The sequence below is a fragment of the Juglans regia genome, chromosome 7, assembly GCF_001411555.2.
Source record: "Juglans regia cultivar Chandler chromosome 7, Walnut 2.0, whole genome shotgun sequence".
In the NCBI taxonomy this organism is placed as follows: domain Eukaryota; kingdom Viridiplantae; phylum Streptophyta; class Magnoliopsida; order Fagales; family Juglandaceae; genus Juglans; species Juglans regia.
In genome coordinates, this window is record NC_049907.1 from 3022787 (window position 1) to 3043208 (window position 20422).

At 35.5% G+C, this 20422-nt stretch overlaps 1 protein-coding gene across 3 annotated transcripts in view; it reads right to left on the reverse strand.

Annotated features, from left to right (window-relative positions):
• LOC108995331 overlaps window positions 1-20422 on the reverse strand; it is a 48553-nt gene that overhangs the window by 23494 nt on the left and 4637 nt on the right. For all 3 annotated transcript variants that reach the window (XM_018970874.2, XM_035692251.1, XM_018970875.2), the window contains exons 5-23: window positions 16461-17225; window positions 15960-16245; window positions 15441-15883; window positions 15135-15261; window positions 14477-14601; window positions 12733-13400; window positions 12525-12642; window positions 12309-12425; window positions 8166-8260; window positions 7310-7461; window positions 5680-5735; window positions 5384-5597; window positions 3868-4287; window positions 3505-3782; window positions 3209-3294; window positions 3035-3121; window positions 2640-2901; window positions 2118-2528; window positions 486-582 (exon numbers count right to left, since the gene is read on the reverse strand). In XM_018970874.2, coding sequence (XP_018826419.1) covers window positions 486-582; window positions 2118-2528; window positions 2640-2901; window positions 3035-3121; window positions 3209-3294; window positions 3505-3782; window positions 3868-4287; window positions 5384-5597; window positions 5680-5735; window positions 7310-7461; window positions 8166-8260; window positions 12309-12425; window positions 12525-12642; window positions 12733-13400; window positions 14477-14601; window positions 15135-15261; window positions 15441-15883; window positions 15960-16245; window positions 16461-17225 — 4807 coding nt within the window. The remainder of the gene's footprint in view (window positions 1-485; window positions 583-2117; window positions 2529-2639; window positions 2902-3034; window positions 3122-3208; window positions 3295-3504; window positions 3783-3867; window positions 4288-5383; window positions 5598-5679; window positions 5736-7309; window positions 7462-8165; window positions 8261-12308; window positions 12426-12524; window positions 12643-12732; window positions 13401-14476; window positions 14602-15134; window positions 15262-15440; window positions 15884-15959; window positions 16246-16460; window positions 17226-20422) is intronic.

A 20422-nucleotide genomic window follows, 5' to 3' on the forward strand; every position in this document is an offset into this window, starting at 1 on the left:
GCCCAGATTTTGAAGAAAAGATTATCCATATACCGTAGTATTCTACCTGATATATGCACAACCGTGAGATGGAAAACGACTTGCCTGTTAAAAATGAAAAACAGATCAAGCTTTTTTTTTTCTTTTAAAATAATTAACTCAAATTGATTCTGCAAAGGAGATGAGCAATGCTGAGAGCTGAAAATCTCCTAAACGAGTCACATATATATATATCATATTTTATTAAAAGTTGCCTATACTTTTATGTAACACTAGCACGCAATGCTGATTGCCCAAGTAGCATGATAGGGATTGCCCAAGTAGCATGATATGGAGATGTTTCAGAAATCCAACGTGACATATCTCTCCGCCATGTTGATTGTGGAAGAATCATTCTAAACTTCATTCTCAACCAAATTATCATGAATAATTTTCTTAAAAAAAGGTCATGAGAGAACCAAATTAATAGGAATAAAGTTAACAACATATAAGAGCACGATGATTACCACCGATTTGGACAACCAGTTTATGTGGAAGAGTCAAATCATCCCAGACATAATTCACACTACGGCTGGGTTCTAGAACCTCTGTCTCTATTGAGTCCTGCAAAATTTTCAATTGAAAATAAGAATAAAAAAGGTAAATTACACCAATCTCTCTCAAGCTACCACCCAATTTGCAATTACCCTCAAACTATCAATTTTATCAATAACCCCCTCAAACTTCCAAAACATTGTAATCTACCCCTGTAAAAAATTGGACACAAACACCTTGATAAAAAGATTACAACAGCTAAAAATAAAAACAATAATAAAAAAAAAATTGAATCAAAGTTAAAAAATTCAATAATCTTTTTTTTTTTTTTTTAAACTTAAAAAAAAAAAAACTTCTTTTGAAAGCTTTCTTCACTTTTTAAACTCCACTTTTTTATTTTTTTTTAAGTACACATTTTTTTAAGTTGATATGCATTTTGACTTTTTTGAGAAATTTGGGGTTAGTTTTATCTTTTTAAGGGAAATGAGGTACATCTCACAATTTCTAGGTAGTTTGAGATAGGGTTGGGTGGCGGGTCACCTGCCCGTACCCTAGCACAACGGGCGGGCAACCCGCCTGCCCTAGGTGCTGGTGCTGTCGAGGGGTTATCCCGCCCACCTGCATAATATATATCCCGCCCACCTGCATAATATATATAAGTATTTTTTTTCTTAAATCCAGCATATAAAAACTCAAAACCCTAAAAATCTTCTCTCTCCTCTCACTTTCTCCTCCAACCACCCACCTCTCTTCTCTTCTTCTCCTTCCTCCTCACACTGTTGCCTCTCTCCTTTTCTCCTCCTCTTCTTTATTTCTTCTCTTCTTCTTTTTCTCCTCCTCTGAAACCTCCTCCACCCATGGCCAAGCTATGGTAGTGGGTCACGGCCAAGTCATGGTCTACAACTATACGAACCACAACGACGGCTTGGTCATGGGTCTCTATTCAAAGACCCACGATCGTGGCCATGAATATGTGAGTTTTAAGACCCACAACCTTTGTCGTGAGTCAATGAGTTGGGTCTCTGTGTTTCAGTGCACAAATATGTAGAATTGTGCATAAATCTGAGATTTTTTGTTGATTTTGTGCGTTATTTGATGGAATGGCAATTTTGGGTCTCTGCGTTTCTGTGCACAAATATGTAGATCTATGCATAGATCTGAGATTTTTCGTTGATTTTGAAGGATTATTTGATGGAATCACGATTTTGTGCTATGGATGTGCAATTATTGTGTTTTGGTTTTCTGTTGGTGGACGGGGTGGCCGGACGGTGGTGTCAATCCGCCTGCCTAGCAAGTGGATGTGGACAGTCAAAGATGTGGGTAGGGATGGGGTGCAGGGGTCAATATAGCCACCCCGACTAGGCAGGGACAGGGTGCTGGGGGGGCAGTTGGCTGCCCGCCCGGGTGGATAGCACCCCTTGTTTGAGAGGACAATTGCAAAAATAGATAGTTTGGGGTGCGATTGCAAATTGGATGATATTTTGAGGGGGATTATGTATTTTTTCCACTAAAAAATACAGAAAATTAACACGCAGATTACATTTCCAATCTGCACCTACTAGATTAGAAGTTGATAAGGAAGGAAAATGGAACAACAGCGAAACCTTTTGGTAGTAAGTTATAGCTACATCTTGCAAGCAATTTTCAATTCGATATGGTAGACTGACATCTGGAGGTTTCTTGAAGTGCAGAACAAGAGAAGAACCTTCTTCTACGACATGAACAGCTGCAAATTCTGTTAAATGTACTGCTGCTGCAGTGGATTGATTTGATTGTTCTTTCCTGAACTTCAGGAAAAAGCGTCCTAACGAAGCAATACAAACTGGCCCTGACCAATTGAGTTCAGAATCATTCAGTCGAAACTGGATGTATAGTAACAAGTCATCATTAGCATTTCTGTGCTTTCTAATAAAATTCTCAAATAAACTAAACTCTGTCCTCTTGCTAACTCCATTCCGCAGCTGTAAAGTTTTTCTCTGTTTGCTGCTAATGCAGATCATGCCTGTCATGTCATCCTTCATAGAGACAGAAAGCAAGGGAGGGAAGGATAAGAACATGCATAACAGAAATCTACACAGACATGAGCTCAAGCAAAAGGCACCTCCACTAATATATTGAGAGCAAACCTGTAAATGACATTGACGGACAGTGATACTTTCCCCTGATTCATTTAATACAACATAACGTGGGACCATGGTCACATATTGAGATGGCAAATCTAATTTACTTGAAAGTGGCCCCATGGACACCCCAAGCTTTGTAGTATATTTGACTCCAGATCCTTCTTCTACTTCCAAGCTTATCTCTGTAAGACCTGATAATGCATCCAAGTCTAATAGTGACTCTGATGCACAGTCTTCTAACAATTTGAGCTGCACTTTGTTAGATCTAGCAACAGAGGGTACATAAGATGCCCATAAGACAGAATTGGAACGCTTATAAAGTCTAGCAAACTTTAGGGCATACGTAGAAAAAATGGAACTCACACATTCATAAATCCATTGTGAATAAATTAACTTACTTTAATAACCATGATTTAATTGACTTTGGAGGCACAAGTAATCCCAACTCCAGAGGTATGTTGGAACCAGACTTCCCAGCTTCATCCCTGCATATACATATATTTATGGCTATCAAGATAGTCGGCGACCTAGAGTGATGCTCAAATTTAACTTATCTCAAATGTAGTGACTACCTTGATAGAGACTTCTTATCAGGTGGAAAGAAATAAAGAGAAAAATCAGTATCATTTTTCAGGGCATATGATGTAAAAATAGCAGCCTGCAAATAAATATCAAGATTAGATTTCCAACAAGGCGTCTAATTAACACAATGAACCAAGTAGAAATAATTAGGAAATATATGTATAAGTTAGTCAATAACTAAATGAGTGATAAATAGGCAGAAAGCGCCCATCCAATTAATGTTGATGCTCTTTTGACCACAAAAATATCAAGTGAATGCTAAAAGCAAATGTTGCTGGAGCATAACCTCTAATATGCCTCGGTCCCCTCGAGACAATCTTAAGGTAGCACGATACTTTCCACCACCAAAATCCAGATCAATGTCCAGATGATGGGCATCAGTTTTCTGCTTTAGTAACTTTTTGACCCAATCACCACTATTCACTGGTTTGCAGCTTGTATCAAAAGCAGTTAAAGTGACAGTGAAGAAAATAATGGCAGGATTAGCATAAAGATCGCATGTTGAACCACATGATATGGTTGCTTCTTTCCCGATGTTTTCATAGCCACGAGTTGTACATAAATCTGCACAAGAAAAAGTGATAAAACGGTTATGAGCCAAATCAGTTGTAAACTGAGAAATATTTATCATCCATGAATTTCAGCTTACCTGTTTCACTCAAAACAACATAAATCTCTGTGTGTAATAAATTGGACACCCGTATGGTCGGAAGAAGAAAAATTTCCTTTTGTTCTTGTAAAGCAACAGGTAAATCCCTATTTTTAAACCCATCTCTGAATTTATCAGAAGATACGACAGGCACATCTCTTCCTATCCTCTGAATCAAAAAATGAATGCTTGCAACATGTGAACCATTGGATTTGAGAACACAGCGTGCTGTACTGAAGGAACATTTTGCAGATCCAACAAATAAAGCCTTTCGGACTCTATAGCTTAATTGATCCAAAATTCCAGAGAGACGAACTGCCTTCCCACCTTCAAGATCATCCGACCACTCTGCTGAAAGGGAATCCTTAGAATTTGTTGAGCCATCTGAAAATTCAGGTCTAAAGGAAAATAAGAAGTTACCTGCACATCAGTAGCCAACGAGGCTGATTTCAGGCAATAATATAATTAAAAAATTTCACCAATCAAACTTCCACTATCAATCTTGAAAAATTATTGTCATTTTGGTCAGCAGCAAGATAAAAACTCTCGACCTTACCCCCCGTCCTCCAACAAAACCTTCTTTTCACAGTCACCTTCAATCTTTTGCCAGTGTGCTACACCAACTTTGGAATCTCCCAATATTTGTTTTTCATTCTTTTGAAATACTATTATTCAATCCTACAGATTCCTTAAATTCTATGACTAAGGTGCATATATGAACTTTTCCATCTCAAGACCACAACTAGGACTTACCAAGAAAAAGAAAACGACCGTAAACTTGGATAATAAGCTCAAACCTTTCTAATATGACTACGAACCTTTTTCGTTTCAAGAGCACATTTGTGTGAGCCATCACAAAAGGTATCACTTGCTGCACCTAAGAAACCCTTCTCTTGGCCAATGATAATCTAATAAGCACCTTTTTTCTTAATGGCTTTTACACCTCCCACTAATATTAATAGACGGCTTGTTTTGGTCAAAGATAAATATTATTGCATGTAAATTCAGGTGTGCCTGATAAAACATCAATACTCTAGTGCAAGCAAACATATGCCACTTTATAACAGTCACATTTTTCCCTTCAATTTTAAAGATATTTGATATTTTGGATCACATGAGACTCTAGATGCACTTCTCCAAGTTCAACCCATGCCTGACTATTCACAACACCCAAAAGAGGAAAAGAAAAACTATCACCATAATACAAATTCAAGGAGTAGCATCATCATTTACATGACAACATCTACGTAGATTAAAGGATCAAATACATGCAAACAAATTGGAGCTTCAAATCTACATTGACACCCACTAGAGATCTGTGCTTCTGAAGTGACAAGACACATTTATCCATAATTTTAACCAATGGGTAAAAGTCATACCACTTGCTAAAGAACATCATAGACTGACAATGATGACAAAAAAAAAAAGGAAGAGATAGAATAGTGGAAAGAAGTATGAATAACTTGGAAAATTTGGAGTTTGGATAGACTCAAAGAACTGGAGTTCCAATGCATACCAACACTTATAGATACCAGTGCCTTCTTTAATCCACCCGACAAACTTACAGCATCAAACATGGCCACAGAATCATCAATTGTTTCTCCCGATTTTAGCAATGCAGAAGCAATCTCATTGTCATTATGTTCCAGTCGTTGAAATCGTAACTCCATAGCGAATCCAGTTTCATTATGTATTCTTGTCAAAGAAGAAACTACAATTGACAATCCATCCTATAGAGAAAAGGAATCAACAAAATGAGGCAAATCATGAACTTAATAAAATACAGAAGTGCAAATAAATTTAGGAAAATACCTCAGATTTTCTAGAAATGTCAACTACTAGAAAAGGCCCAGGGTATGTTTTTGAATCTGTTTCAAAGAAATAACGGGATAAGCTAAGCCCAAGAATATTTTATATGATCTAATGTTGAAATCTTTTGTACAAATTGGGAAACTAGAATTCATAAATCAACCGATCAAGATAACAAGATTAAGAGGATGCTTGGGGAATGAGATGAAATGAGAATTTTGTGAATAGTAAGATGGTTTGTGAATAATAGTAAAACAGTTTGAGTTAAGTATTTATTGGGTTTTGGGAAATGAGAGAGAAAAAGTTGAATAAAAAATATTATAAAGTTAAAATATTATTAGAATATTATTTTTATTTTGAGATTTGAAAAAGTTGAATTGTTTTTTGTTTTTGTTTGGAAGTTTGGGAAAGTTGTAATAATTAGTTTGAAAAAGTTGTAATGATTAGTTTGAAATTGTTTGTATTTGAATGATATTTGGGAAGGAGATGAGATGAAATGAGATGGGATGGAAATTGTTTCCAAACATCCCCTAAGAAGCCAAGAAAGCTCATCTCAAGCTGATCTGCCCAATCTCCTGTCTTTCTATATATTATAAAAGCTATGCTATTCAGCAATACCACCTCTCTTGTATTGGATAATTAATCTCAAATGGCATCCTCATAAGTATATCACTTACTTCACATCGTAAAAAATAAGGGTAATCCTTTTGTATCTTATGTTACATGGGCTCTTACACATTTTCATTTTCTCATTTTATAGTAATTAACGAAGAGAAGTCTAGCTGCTTCCCCCCCACACACACAAACAATCCTCAATCTATCAAATTTCAAAATGAACCAGATTAAATCATAAAATTGAAAGCAATTGGTCAAATAGAACTTTAACTAGGAAATTTTTTGTTTAAAAGTTTACGTAACATCATATACATAGAGTAAAATACAACATACTATCCTCAGAGTTAAAACTGCTATGGCACTAATTTCGGTCGCCGAGTTCATAAAAAATCAACCCCATGTCGCACTTTGTCAAATCATAAAAAGGTATAAATTTAAAAAGAGTAGTGCTACAATACTTACACTTTTACTTACAAGACTTATTTTGTTAGCTTTCTTTTGAAATTCAAATTCTGAATTTAAAATTTCATGATTTTTAACATATCAATAACTAACATGTGGAGATGTAAGTTTTTCTTAAGTACATTTAGCATTTTCCATTTAAAAATAAAATAGAATTGAAGTACTAACATCAGTAACCACCTTTAACAAATTCGTTGACACTCTTCTCATGCTGCCTTTTAAATATAAAGAATCTTTCGAACAACTAAGGTTCCGTTTGGATTGAGAGATGAGATGGTTTTAAATGAGTTGAATAAAATATTATTTTTTAATATTATTATTGTTTTGGGATCTGAAAAAGTTGAATTGTTTATTATATTTTGTATGGAAATTTGAGAAAGTTGTAATGATGAGATGAGATGAGATGAGATCACTTCTCAATCCAAATGGGGCCTAAAGTGATGAGATGTTTGATCCAACATATGAATACCAGAATGCACTCTACACCTAAAGGGCATATAGCTGGTTGTAAAAACCAAAGATATTCAATGACATTGTAAACAATAGACAAATATACCTTCGACCGACATTATTCGTGTCCTCCAAGCAAGTGCTTGAGCTTCTAAAAGCGAAATGCAAATGGGAGAAGTTTTGAGGGATCCAAGATTGGCAAGTTGAAGTGAAACAACTGATTTGATTTCTGGAGATTGGTTGGCTATACCTGAGTTCCTTGATAAGATCAATTGCTCAATCAATCAAAAATCACAGAGCAATCCAAATGGAGTTAGTGTATACATGCATACAAGCAAGTTTTAAGTGTAAATGACCCCCAAAAACTAAGAATCTCTAACAATCAATATATTTTTAAGGATCAAATTCCATTACACTGCTAACACTTCAAAACTCTAGTCCATTCTGGCTAATAGTTATTTTGAAAAGACCTGTCATATTTTGATGTTAAAGTACCCACAAACACACACATATGTTTACCTCAAGCAAGCATGTATATATGAGTGCATGAAACTAGAAGAAACAACAAGCAGGTTATTGCTTAAAAGCACATTTCAAGCAGCAGCATCAAATTAGAATCATATTTCCCTTATTTATTAAATGTGTAATCAGAATAAGACTATTATTCCTCTTCACTCAGAGGATAGACAGCGAATCAAACCAAGAGGGTAATAAAGACAGAGTTCAACCTTTTCTTCACAAAAGAAATGTGGTCTCAAATGGATAGCCATTGTCATCTAACAGATATGATAACAGATGAATCATGGGCCCGGATGGGACATTTTATCTGATTGTGATTATGAAAAGTCAGGTCCTAAGAGAAGTTATTGCAAAGCGTAAGAACAACAAATACGACACCTACTCTAATTTTAGCTCGCTTCATATACATGAAAATGCATGGCTGCTATGTTTTGGGAAGGTACCTTAAAAAAACAGAAGCCAACTGATTTCTAGCTATTGATAAACTTTGCTCATTGTAGAATTGACAAAGAAGGTTTAAGCCCGATCGGTTCTCCACCTGTTACAGAAAAAGAGATGTTTAGGATTCTTCATAAATGCTCACATGAATAGAGGAGACAGAAAAAGAGAATGAAGTGCCAAAAACTATAATCTAACTAATATGATGGTGATCAAATTTTTTTGATGATGAGGAATCCCGGAGACCATGCAAACACTACATGTCTTTTATCCAATTAAACCCCAAACCCATGCAACGCGTTCCCATCACATGGATCAGGTAAATCATCAGCTTTTTATTGATGGAACATGGCCCATAAATTGTTTGCAAGGGTTTGAATTATACACTTGGGGAGAGTGAGTACCACCCCCAAAGCCAATGCCCTTGCCACTAGAGCCAACCCCTAGGGGTTGATAGCGATCAAGATTGTATCGGGAAAAAAAATAATAGCACTCAATAGCACCATCCACATTAATCACACTGTTCAAATTACCTTCTTAAAAAGTTAAATCACACAAAACAGTACTAAGTTCATGGTTCTAGAGGCACTGGAAGCATGGTAAACAAATAATCCGCGGGTTCTAGGATCATAATCTAGTAGGTTCTAGGATCATAACCTAGATTTTATATTATGCCAAGTGTTGTATCATCACTTTTCCCAAAAAATTTAAGCTAATGGGAAGAGGTAAGTTTCATTATCTAAATTATATTTTAACACTTCTCCCTCATGTGTGAGCCTAACTCTCCAAAAAAAAGTGAGTCCAACACATGCAATATTTAATTTGATGGGGTGAAATGTGAGTAAGGGTTCTAACTAGGGGTGAGAATCGCCCAGTCTGGACCGGCCATTTCAGTCCGGACCGGACCGACCCGGGACTGGAATGGTCGGTCTCAGTCCAAATTCCATAGGACCGAATTCATTCGGTCTGGTCCACGGTCCAGGGGTTTTTCACCCCGGACCAGACCAAATGAAAATAAAAAATATATATTTTATAATTTCTTTATTTTTTATCGGTATATATATTTTATAATTTATATATATTAATTATATAATAATTGTATATAATTAATTATATAATTTTCATCTAACATAATCCTATCACTAACTCACCATTATGTAATTATTAACTAATACTAATATTTATAACTTTTTACTAATACTAATATTTATACTAATACTAATTGTCTAGACTCTAATATGGTACCAAAAAAAATACTAATAGTCTAATATAGACTATAGTTATACTTATACTAATATAGTTATAACTTATAACTTATACTAAATCATTATAACTAATATTACTAATATATAGCTATACTATATTACTAATAGTCTAATATTAATACTATTATATAGTTATACTAATCATAATAACTAATCACAATAAGTCTATCACTATATATATTTAGTATCAATGTATTATTATATAATATATAGTATTAGTATCACTATATCATTATAATATATATATATACCCACTATAAGTCTATATGTAGTAGTAACAATAACACTATAATAGTATAACATATAGTATTAGTATATATTAATATATTATAAGAGTTATAGGATTATAGCATAATATATGTATAATAGTATAGTATAACATATAGTATTAGTATATATTAATATATTATAAGAGTTATAGGATTATAGCATAATATATGTATAATAGTATAGTATTAATATCACTATAACTATATATACGTAATAGACTAATACAATGATTTATTAATCATATTAGTAATATTACATATACAAAATGTAAAAACTTAAAAATTTAATATATTGACAAATTGAAAATTATCATAGATTCATAAAATCATAAATTATAATACATGGAGTCATTGGCATACTCTAAGTTAGTAACAAATTAGCAATTAACATTTAACATCATAAATATAATTATCATTAACTATTTTTTTAATGAGTTGATTAAATAATCCACATTAAATAGTTTATTTAATTTTAATTTTACTAATTTAAATAATTTTTTTAATTAATTTATGTACCAAAAAGATTTAAGAATTACAAGTGAAAAACACACATGATCTGCCTTCCCAGAAATAGTGCCGTTTGGTAAAAAATTGGACCTAAACGGCGCCGTTTAAGTCACTGCAGGCAAATTCTTAAATTGGGTTGTGTGAAATGACACAGCGTCGTTTCACACAACCCATTTATTTTTTTTCAATTTAACGTCCCTCAAACGGCGCTGTTTGAGTCCAATTTTGAACCAAACGGCGTCGTTTCGTTTCCAACTAAGGGGCTTCGTCCCCCCCGATCCCCCTCTCTTGCACCTCCGTCACAGCAGGCTCGCAGCACCTCCATCGCTTCTCAAGTTCCCTAATTGCCAATTGGTACTCTCTCTCTCTCTATTTCACAGCCTGTTAATTTCTCTCTTAGTCTCTTATTGTTTGCATCATGAAGTTTTTTTTTCCCTCTTTTTTAGTGGATACCGTATAACATGTGAATCGTGAATGGGACCGAAAGTCCGACTGGACCAATCCTTATGCTGTTCGGCCCAGTCCAGGGTGGGAAAACCCTGGACTGAATAGGTCTAGTCCGGTCCGCAAAACCTCCTCAAAACTAACCGGACCGGACCGAAATCACCCCTATTTCCAACTCAGGACCTCTATTTTGATGCTATCAAATCACTCATTCTCCCCAAAGCTTAAACTAATGGAAAGAGGTAACTTTTATTATTAAATTATATTCTAACATAAAGAATAGCGTTCAAATGGAAGAGGTGAGGAAGAAGGTGATTTTTCCTTCCTGTCTACATTCTATTATATAGATAAAAAAGTTGACCCAATATTTATCAAAAAATATGCCCCATATACTTCCTTACTAGAAATATACTATATTCTCAATAACAATTTGTTCCACAAAAGATGTTAGCCAATTGACAGTACGTTCCAAGTCATATTTGGATTCATGCATCTCAACTTATTTCTTGGTAATAATCAAATTCATACATATCAATATCCACAATTCATCCATCACCAAATCGATAGCCAATAGACAATCACTACATAAAGACTTGAAAAGGCATTCATCTTTTATATAACAGAAATAGGGAGGCATCGAATAGAAAAATCTGCCACCGCTACTCTTGGCATCATTGACTCAGAGAGCTGCATTAGATTCATCCAAAGATTTATCCTTTGATTGCATACCAGGCAACCCATAGGATATAGTAGGTAAAAACTTTACATAGCTCCAAAAACTCAAAAGGCTCGCTTGACATAACCACATGAGTGGGTAGTATTTCGAACTGGTAAAGATTTAAATGATTAAATTCACTCTTTTATATGAACTTGAACTTTTGAATAATTTAACATGGAATTAAAGAAATAGTCCTGCATTCAAACTCTTTCTCTACCTCCCCAATGTAAAATGTCAAACCCCTTACCTAATAGGTCGGTCCACACGACGTTTGGTTCCACAATTGAGTGTGTCAAATAATAAAATTTAAATGATTTGATTGCATCATTTCTTATTTCATATGCTTTTGAAAAAATTGGTGATTTAAACCAGAGATAAGAATATTTGGAATCTCCTTTGCATCATTTCCAGTTCAAGAGTTGGCTACTTGGCCACAAGTCTCTATCTATGACCAAACAAACATAAGAGTGAATGTAAAAATTGACAAACTGTGAGACGACCAGAAAACAAATAAAAGATAATTTGTCTTTCAAAATAGCTATGTGCAGTAGAATCATTTTTTAATAACAAACCGACGACATGGTTGACCAAATTTATTTGTCATTTAGATCACTGTTTATGTTCTAATGAATAACACATTTTTGAAGCGTGAGAAGTCATGGCATTGAAAAACTAGACATCCCCTCATACAATATAGATTTTCCACCCAGCTGAGTGACTCGATCAGAACTAAAATTTAACTCAAATGCAACAAATTACAACTCAATGACCCATGTTTTGACATTGGAATTTTCCAACATAAATATTAACCTTAACAATAGCTATTTGCGAGAAGATACATAAAAAACACAAGCAAGTGCATGTGTCTGCATGCAGTGATGCATATATACATATATGTATGCATTAATGCTTCATATAACACAATAACACGACAGAGTAGCAAACCTTGCAGCAATTGGCTAGAATCATGGAGCTTTTCACTGAATAAGGACCAGCCAACTCTAATTTCCCAATGACAAAGAGAAGCATGTCTAATGAAAGCTCAGTCAGGGATATGTTTAACTGCTAGGGCACCATATGTCAATTTGTTAAAAATGGTGTAATTAGAAAAAGAAAAGAGAATAACAACAACTATACGATTTGAGAAATCATGTTACTGACCTCACTAAATCTGCAATGGATATGAACAGGCACTCCCCGTGAAAGGGCTTCTGAATCCTGAATCTGGGAACTAGAACGGTAAAATATGCATATTGCAACAGGGTAAAGAAGTTCTCGCCTTCAATTTCAAACCAAAATGGAAGACTTATTAGAAGGTGGTTAGATGGGAAAACAATTTCAAAGATAGGCTATTGGACTAAACACTCACCATAAGCTTCTTTGGGCATCAAAGTAATATACTGCAGTACTTGATGTGCTTATAACACGGGTTTTAGTAGATAGAACTTGTAGAATAAGATTAACATTACTAATGCAACCACGAAGGAGAGGGAATCTGTCCTTTGTATCCAAGAGTTCATGAACAATGGTGAGAGAAATTTTGTCAATTCTGATATCAATGGGAGGGGGGTTATTACTCAGCCCAGAAGTTCTCTCTTCACCCAGATGTTCATCATGTTGCAGACTAGTTTGCGGAGCTTCCACAGGGTGGCTATCTAGCTTTACAGCATCACGAGCCAAGGAAAGATCATGGAATACTTTCAACTTGAATGGATTTCCAGGCTTCCTTACGAACTCTGGAATTCCATTAACAAAAGCAACAGCACAATCATTCTGCTTGTTCATGAGGTAAAAGGTCCTTTTAACCAACTGATTGTAAGGCTCCCAGTCTATATCGCCCTTATAACTTTTGGGCTCACAAGAAAGTAATCTCCAAAGTGCCCAACTCCTATCGTTAGTGCTAGAGATGTCAACAAAACCTGATCCTGGACTACAGTTTAAACGCAAGGGTTCCCCCAAATCATTCTTGGCGTGCAATGATATCAAGGAGAACCATACAACTTGCGACTTCCATATTCTTTGATGGTGGTAGTTGACCTAGACAATAAATTTTAGCAGATATCAAGCATCACATCATGATGGCATCTGAAAGACTACCAATAAAAATCAATAAGTACCCCACAGAAAAGAGTGGATGAATCATAGGATCACTTCTTGTGATATTGATAAATCAGACATCTTTAAATTTGACATCAATGCAATATCTATGTGAAAATTTTTAATACATCACCACTTTTCTTCTTCTTTTTTTCCACCAGAGGGTGGGGGGTGGGGGGGCACATGAGCTCAGCGGGAGAAGAAAGCCATCTGAAGAGTCTAAAAAGGAAATCAAAGTGAAAGCCATCCAACATTCAAATCTCTAAAAAGCTCAAATTTCAACCTCTCTTACAAACTAAAAAATATCCTTATCTGTGTGACATTCTCCAACCCCATATACTCCTTCAACTAATGTTAAGGGCCCGTTTGGCAACACAATTGTTCTAAAGCATTCTCATATATTTCCTTCCCAAACATCACTCAAACACAAAACACTTTTCAATTTCAAGTCTTCTACTTTTTCATCTAATCATTACCTAATCATTACAACTTTCTCAAACTCCCAAACAAAACACAAAAAACAATACTAATTTTTCAAATTTCAAAACAAAAATTATATTCAAACATTTTTTTAACTTTATAATATTTTTATTCAATTTTTTCTCTCTCCTTTCCCAAAACCCAATAAAACATTTTAACTCAAACCATTTCACTATTATTCACAGATATACTGTAATATTCTAAGTATCCAAACAGGCCCTAAGTATCAAGAAGTAAGGATTATAGCACAATCAAATCATAATCCATATTAAATGACGAGCCCCAAATCCCAGCACTCTACCTAAATAGAGCATATGCATAATCAGCAATCCTTCGCACTAACAAAAATAAACCAAAGGATTTGACCGAATGCCTATGATCCACCATTCATGTTGAACCAGATATTTACATATGGATGCATATAACTACGTAGAACTTATATAATTTTACATTAAAAAAATTATTTTTAAAAAGAAACTGGTATTTTACAGGGACTATACATTAAATAGAACTGTATATTGTTAGAAATTTCATACCCTGAAAAGTGCCCTTTCTCCAACAAGAGAATAATGAACCGCCCCAACCAAACTGTACTTATTTTCTCCACTCTCAACAGTAAAGTACATGTGCTGGTGGACATCTTGAATTGCAACAATTGCTCCTGTAGAGATCATCGATATGATTAATTCAAGTTCCATTAATTTTGTATCTTTATTTTGTCCACAAGAAAAATCAATTTTTTTTTATTGGCACTGGGTGTCCGGGAACAGTGTCCCAACTAATCTTAGGGGTGCACAGGCCCTCAACAAGGAGTTTCCCGTAAGTACACATTGGGTAATTCAAGGGAAAAATCTATGAGCCTGACGGCCTAAAGATTGTTTGCACCCAGTGGGATTTGAACCTTGAACCTTAGAGAGAGCAAACCACCAAGACCAAGGCCTTAACCACTTGAGCCAAGCCCGAGGGTTTCATAAGAAAAATCAATTAAATTTGCAAGAAACACATTTAACCCTTAAACTAATCAGCATACCATTTGTAGGGCTTTGTTAGGTTCATTTTCCTATATGGGCTTGAGCTAGGGCTTTGTTAGGTTCTACACCCCAACTAGGTGTTTTCTCTTGTATACATCCAGTGTACTTGGCTATGCCTATTGGCATTAATCAATTTTTATTTATCAAAAAAAAATCACCATACCATTTGGAACCATTTCTTCCATACTATTTTCCAATTCATGGCTACTGGACCGGTGCCTTTCGTTTGATTTGCTTGTCATTTTCATGCCAAATAACCCAGATAAAGATGAGAATGTAGACAAAATCATCTGAAGCAAAGATAGCAGGTAAGAATCAGTGACACATACCTCAAATTTGTAAGACAGAAACAAGGTAAGATCACATTTTGATAATATTGGACAAAGTATAGATCAAGTGAAGGAACAAATACTAAGGGGAGAATCAAAACAACTTATTTGAAAATTTGGAGAAACTATAAAATCCTCACCTGTATTTCAGACAGTGAAATTGTCATATCAAATCCGGAAACCAAACCACTGCCCACCCAAACCTGATTGAGGTGCAAAGGAACATTATCTTGCTTCTCCACTGCCATAGAAGCACATAATTGCTTCAAGATATGGTTCTGATGATTTGAACGGAATACCTTAGATGCACAATTTTTTACTAAAAATTTGTTCTGGGGCACAGGATCACTGGAGCAACTTGCTTCATTAACTGAATGATTCTCATTTTTATGCTGAAATCCTATAGCAGAATCCCCGGATAATGTGACAGAAGAAAAATGAGGAATTTGCATTTGATTTTCCACACTATCATGGAGGACTTGAGAAAAGATTGATAATCGAGAAAGGTCAAATTTAAATTTCCTTCTCATATTTGCTAACTCAAACTTCATATCAACCTCAAGTATGAATTCCCGAACACCACCTGCATGAGTGAAATAATCATGTAGATATATACTTGCAGTAATTATAACTTATGATTAGAGTAGAGGAACATATACTAGATTCGTCTTCAACCACAAGGACAAGAGAAAACTGGGACACATCTATTAGAAAAGCTTTGATCAGTTGCTTTTTGGCTTGCAAAGATGCATAGAGAGTCTTTTGAGCATGCTCCTTAACAGAATTATCATTTGGTTGAGTCCCTGACTCATCACGTTCAGATTTTTCCTCGTGTTCATCAGATGATTGAGTGAGAGAGAAAAGATGTGTGGCGCAGTGAAGATAAGAAGCAAAACATCGAGTGAACATTGCCAAAGCTGTTGTTTCAAGGAAAACGATACCACCCTGCTCAATAGCATCAAGTTCCACTCCAATCAGAAACTAAGGATTTAAGTATAATGACATTTCAATAATGCACACCCATATTTAAGAATTATAACACATAAAGATGAAAAGGCTTTGAGGGCATTCATATGACCAAATTAATCAAAAGATGCAACAAAAAAAGTACAAGGAAGCTTATTGATGTCAGCCGAACACATTATCCTCCAAATTATCACCTGACTTCTCCACGAGATTGTTTGAAATTCCCCGCCAACAGAAAGAGATGATTGAAGCTTAGTCAACTGATGTGGTCCAACCAGAACATTCTTTAGAGAGCTTCTTGCCATAGAAATCTCACCCAGTTCAACATTTATGACTAACCAATGAGTTGACCTTTCAGAATCAGTTTTCATAGAGGAGTTTTCAACCATGTTGCTCAGACCATAGGAAGAAGATGCAATTTCAGGAGGGGGAGCCAACCATAAAGTAATGATGCAATTAGAAAGTGATATTTCATATAAGCAATTAAGAGATTGCAGCAACAGATCCTTCAGTACGGAGTGATCAGTAAGTTTTCCTCTTTCATTCTGATATCTAAAAATTACAGACTGGACTCCTGACAAATCAGTGAGCACTTCCACTTGTTCCTTGCCCAATATCTCAACACTTATTTGCTTAACAGATAACCAAATCCCACAATCAGACAAGCCAGTCTCAGCCAACTTTCTAACAGCTAAAGCATCAAAAAGTCTCATAGAACTCTCCACATTATCGCTCATCCTAGAAACATGAATAACCATATCCACTGACTTGAGTTTGAAGGTCCCATGGATTCTAAATAGGATACTATCATAAATCAAGGGAGCTCCTTTTGCTGTTATCTCCGCTTTTTCAGGTTCAGCAAGCACAAACTCTTGCCTGATATATTCTTGAGGTGCAGGACCAATAAGATCGAAGCTACCATACACATCTGATACTGCAGACGATAAACTTCCAACCACCTGCCAGAGAATATTTCTTTAGTCCAAATTTGTGAAGAAAAATGGAGCATATGCATACCCAGGTAAAAATAAAAACAGAAGAAGTCAATGATAACAACAGCCACATAATGTCAAAAAACTTCTCCTCTACCCTACTTATCAGTCCTTTTCAACTGAAACAAGAATACCTGCAATGATTAGTACTGTAAGGGTACAGAAATTGACAGTGTTGAATTTATTAAGTTAAATATCACAAGCCATGGTCATTGAAATCTACAATCCCAACTAAATAAAATCTTCAAGCTTTTGGTGGCCTTTTGATTCTAATCATGAATAAAATATATCCTCAAGGCATAGCCAGTCCATCTGTTCTCACCACCTCCACCGAGATCCTTTTCAGCTGTCCATCTTCCAGCCTAATAGAACATTCAACATCCACCGGGTCACTTCCAGAAAATTGAAAGTGACAAAAGGACAAGAAGACTAAAAAGAGGAAAGGTAGAGACAATGGATTATCAACAAGAAAAAGAAATTTCAGCAAGATTATGAACATTTTCTCTGCTTCAGAAAGACCAACAGCAAAAGAACTACTGTATAGCAAAAAATTGATTCCATACTCTACGCAACAATTATCCCATTAGAATTTGTAACCTTGGTAACAAGAGATGTTTTCCACACATTTGAGAATACATAAATATTGAAGTTGTACCTATTATTTCATACACAAGAATCTGAAAACTCTAATTTAGTATAGTCAAAAATTTCGATTTTTATATATTTAATTATGATCCGACTGTTGCTTGGTTTTAGTATGGTTTGACCTCATTAATTACTAAATTGTTATGGTAGGCAAGTATAAAAGATTTCCAAAAGGACTCAAAACACATTTAGGAAGACTGTAACAAATATGTTAAATTAATTCCCGCACCGTAAAAGCCTTAAATTAAGGCCGCCAACCATTTTACTGCTAGTAGGAAACTCCCTTCATTGAAATAGGGTAGGAACTAGGAACCTTCCTAAAAACCCTAAGACAGCCTCCTGAATTTCCTAAAGAATAGAGGAAAACTTACCTTAATAAAATAAAGGAAGAAAAGCCTCCAGGAAGCAAGATCTGCCACCCCTCTCGTAAGTTGCTAGGGATTACTCAAGTCTCTATAAACAAGGAAAAAAGCTGTCAGAAAATCATCCTATCTTTCTCCCACTGTGCCACACCTCTACAGCCTTTTCCCTCTCATTATTCATCAACAACTCAAGGAGAAGTTCTGGAAACCATCCACCAAACCTGCTGCAGCCCATAGGTCAGAGACACTTGACTTGCTGCCCTCAACATTATTTTCTTCTTGTTGATTTGCGTGTCATGAATGTCTAAAATGTTTGAGAATGTTTTCAAAGCTAAGTCCTGAGTTAAAATATTTTTACTGAATAGCATACTATTTACTGAGTATTTGATTCGCTTTTTCTTTTTTTTTCAAATGTCATAAGTAAAGACGATAAGGATGAGCAAACGAGCCAGATCTAGACGATGAGACGTCTTGTAAAGTCCCATTAAGTGTCATGAACAGAAATTAAATTTTTTTATAAGTAAAATAAAATTTTATTGAAACAAATAACAAGGCATAGTCCAAGTACACATGGAGTTTACAAGAGAGAATACCTAATTACAAGTTAGGAGCCAGAAAAGGAAACAAGAAAATCATGAAAATTAGCCCCATTAAGAACAATAGCAAGGCCCAAAGAAATAGGGTATGGAAGAAAAAGCTTCTAAGCTCTTCCAACAAGCATTCCCGGTCTTCAAAACTTTGGTCATTCCTTTCAAGCCAAATACAACACATGAGGCATGGAGGAATCATTTTCCATACTGCTGCGGTTTGGGAGTTACCCTGGAAACCCCTTCCCAACAAGCTAGAAGATCCACCACCCTCCTAGGCATCACCCGTGCAATACTAGTCCTATTAAAAATCTCATCCCATAACACCTTTGCCACATCACAGTAAGGTAATAAATAATCCACAGATTCACTACTCTTTTTACAAATATAGCACCAATCCAATACAACGAGACCATGCTTTCTCAGATTGTCCGTCGTCAAAATTTTGCCATGGGAAGCCATCCAACCAAAGAAAGCAACATTGAGAGGCACCTTTCTCCCCCAAATATACTTCCAAGGAAAAGAGTTATGGGATTGACTTGACATGACCATGTACAAGGATCTGACCGTGAACTTCTTCTTCCCTGGGTGAATCCATAGCAACCTTTTTGATAAGTAAATTTCAGAAGAGTTTCTGGTTAGTCTAGATTACATCAATTGGAATCCATAGCAACCTATCCACCTCAACACTACCAATGTTCAAAGGATATAACCTAGAATATTCAGAGATATCATCCACATCCCAGTCCTGGACAGCTCTAAGAAAATGCACATTCTACTGTAAAATATCCACTAGATTTGTCCAAATGATCTGCCATGAAAGCATCCTGATCATCAGCAATCCTGAAGAGGGAAGGTGTTCCATATTGAGGGCCGAGAAATTTTTAATTATTATGATGTGGTGTCAGGAGAACATAATTTATTTTCAGTTGTTTAAACTTGCTACATCTCGGTTTTGCTAATTTTATAATAAATAGTATGTTTTCTTTGTAAGTAATAGAGGATTTTATTGATGCAGAAATTAGGCATAGCTAACGTACACAAGACATATACAAGAGAGACACCTTAGTATGACTTAACACAGATACGAGAAAATCATGGACACTTTGACCAGTAAAATCAATTACATATTTACAATTGCCCATCACAGTAAAGCGTCAAAGAAAAAAACTCTTGAGTTCATCCATAGCCCGAACTCCGTCCTCGAAGCTTCTATCATGTTTTCCCTCCGAAAGCACCATAGCAGACAAATGGGAGACATCTTCCAAATTGCTGTGAGTTGAGAATTACTGTGTAAGCCCCTCCAACTTGCTAGAAATCCACCAACCTTCTAGACATCACTCATGCTAATCCTACCCAATCAAAGAAATCATTCCATGATTTCCCAGCAATCTCATGGTGTAAAAGTAGATGATCAACCATCTCCCCTTATTTTTTGCACATACAAGATCAATCTATAACAACGATCCGGTGTTTCCTTAAATTGTTAGTGGTCACAATCTTCCCCAAAGAAATAATCCATACAAAAAAAAGATGCTTTGATTTGGATCAGTGATTACCTGCTGCTAAG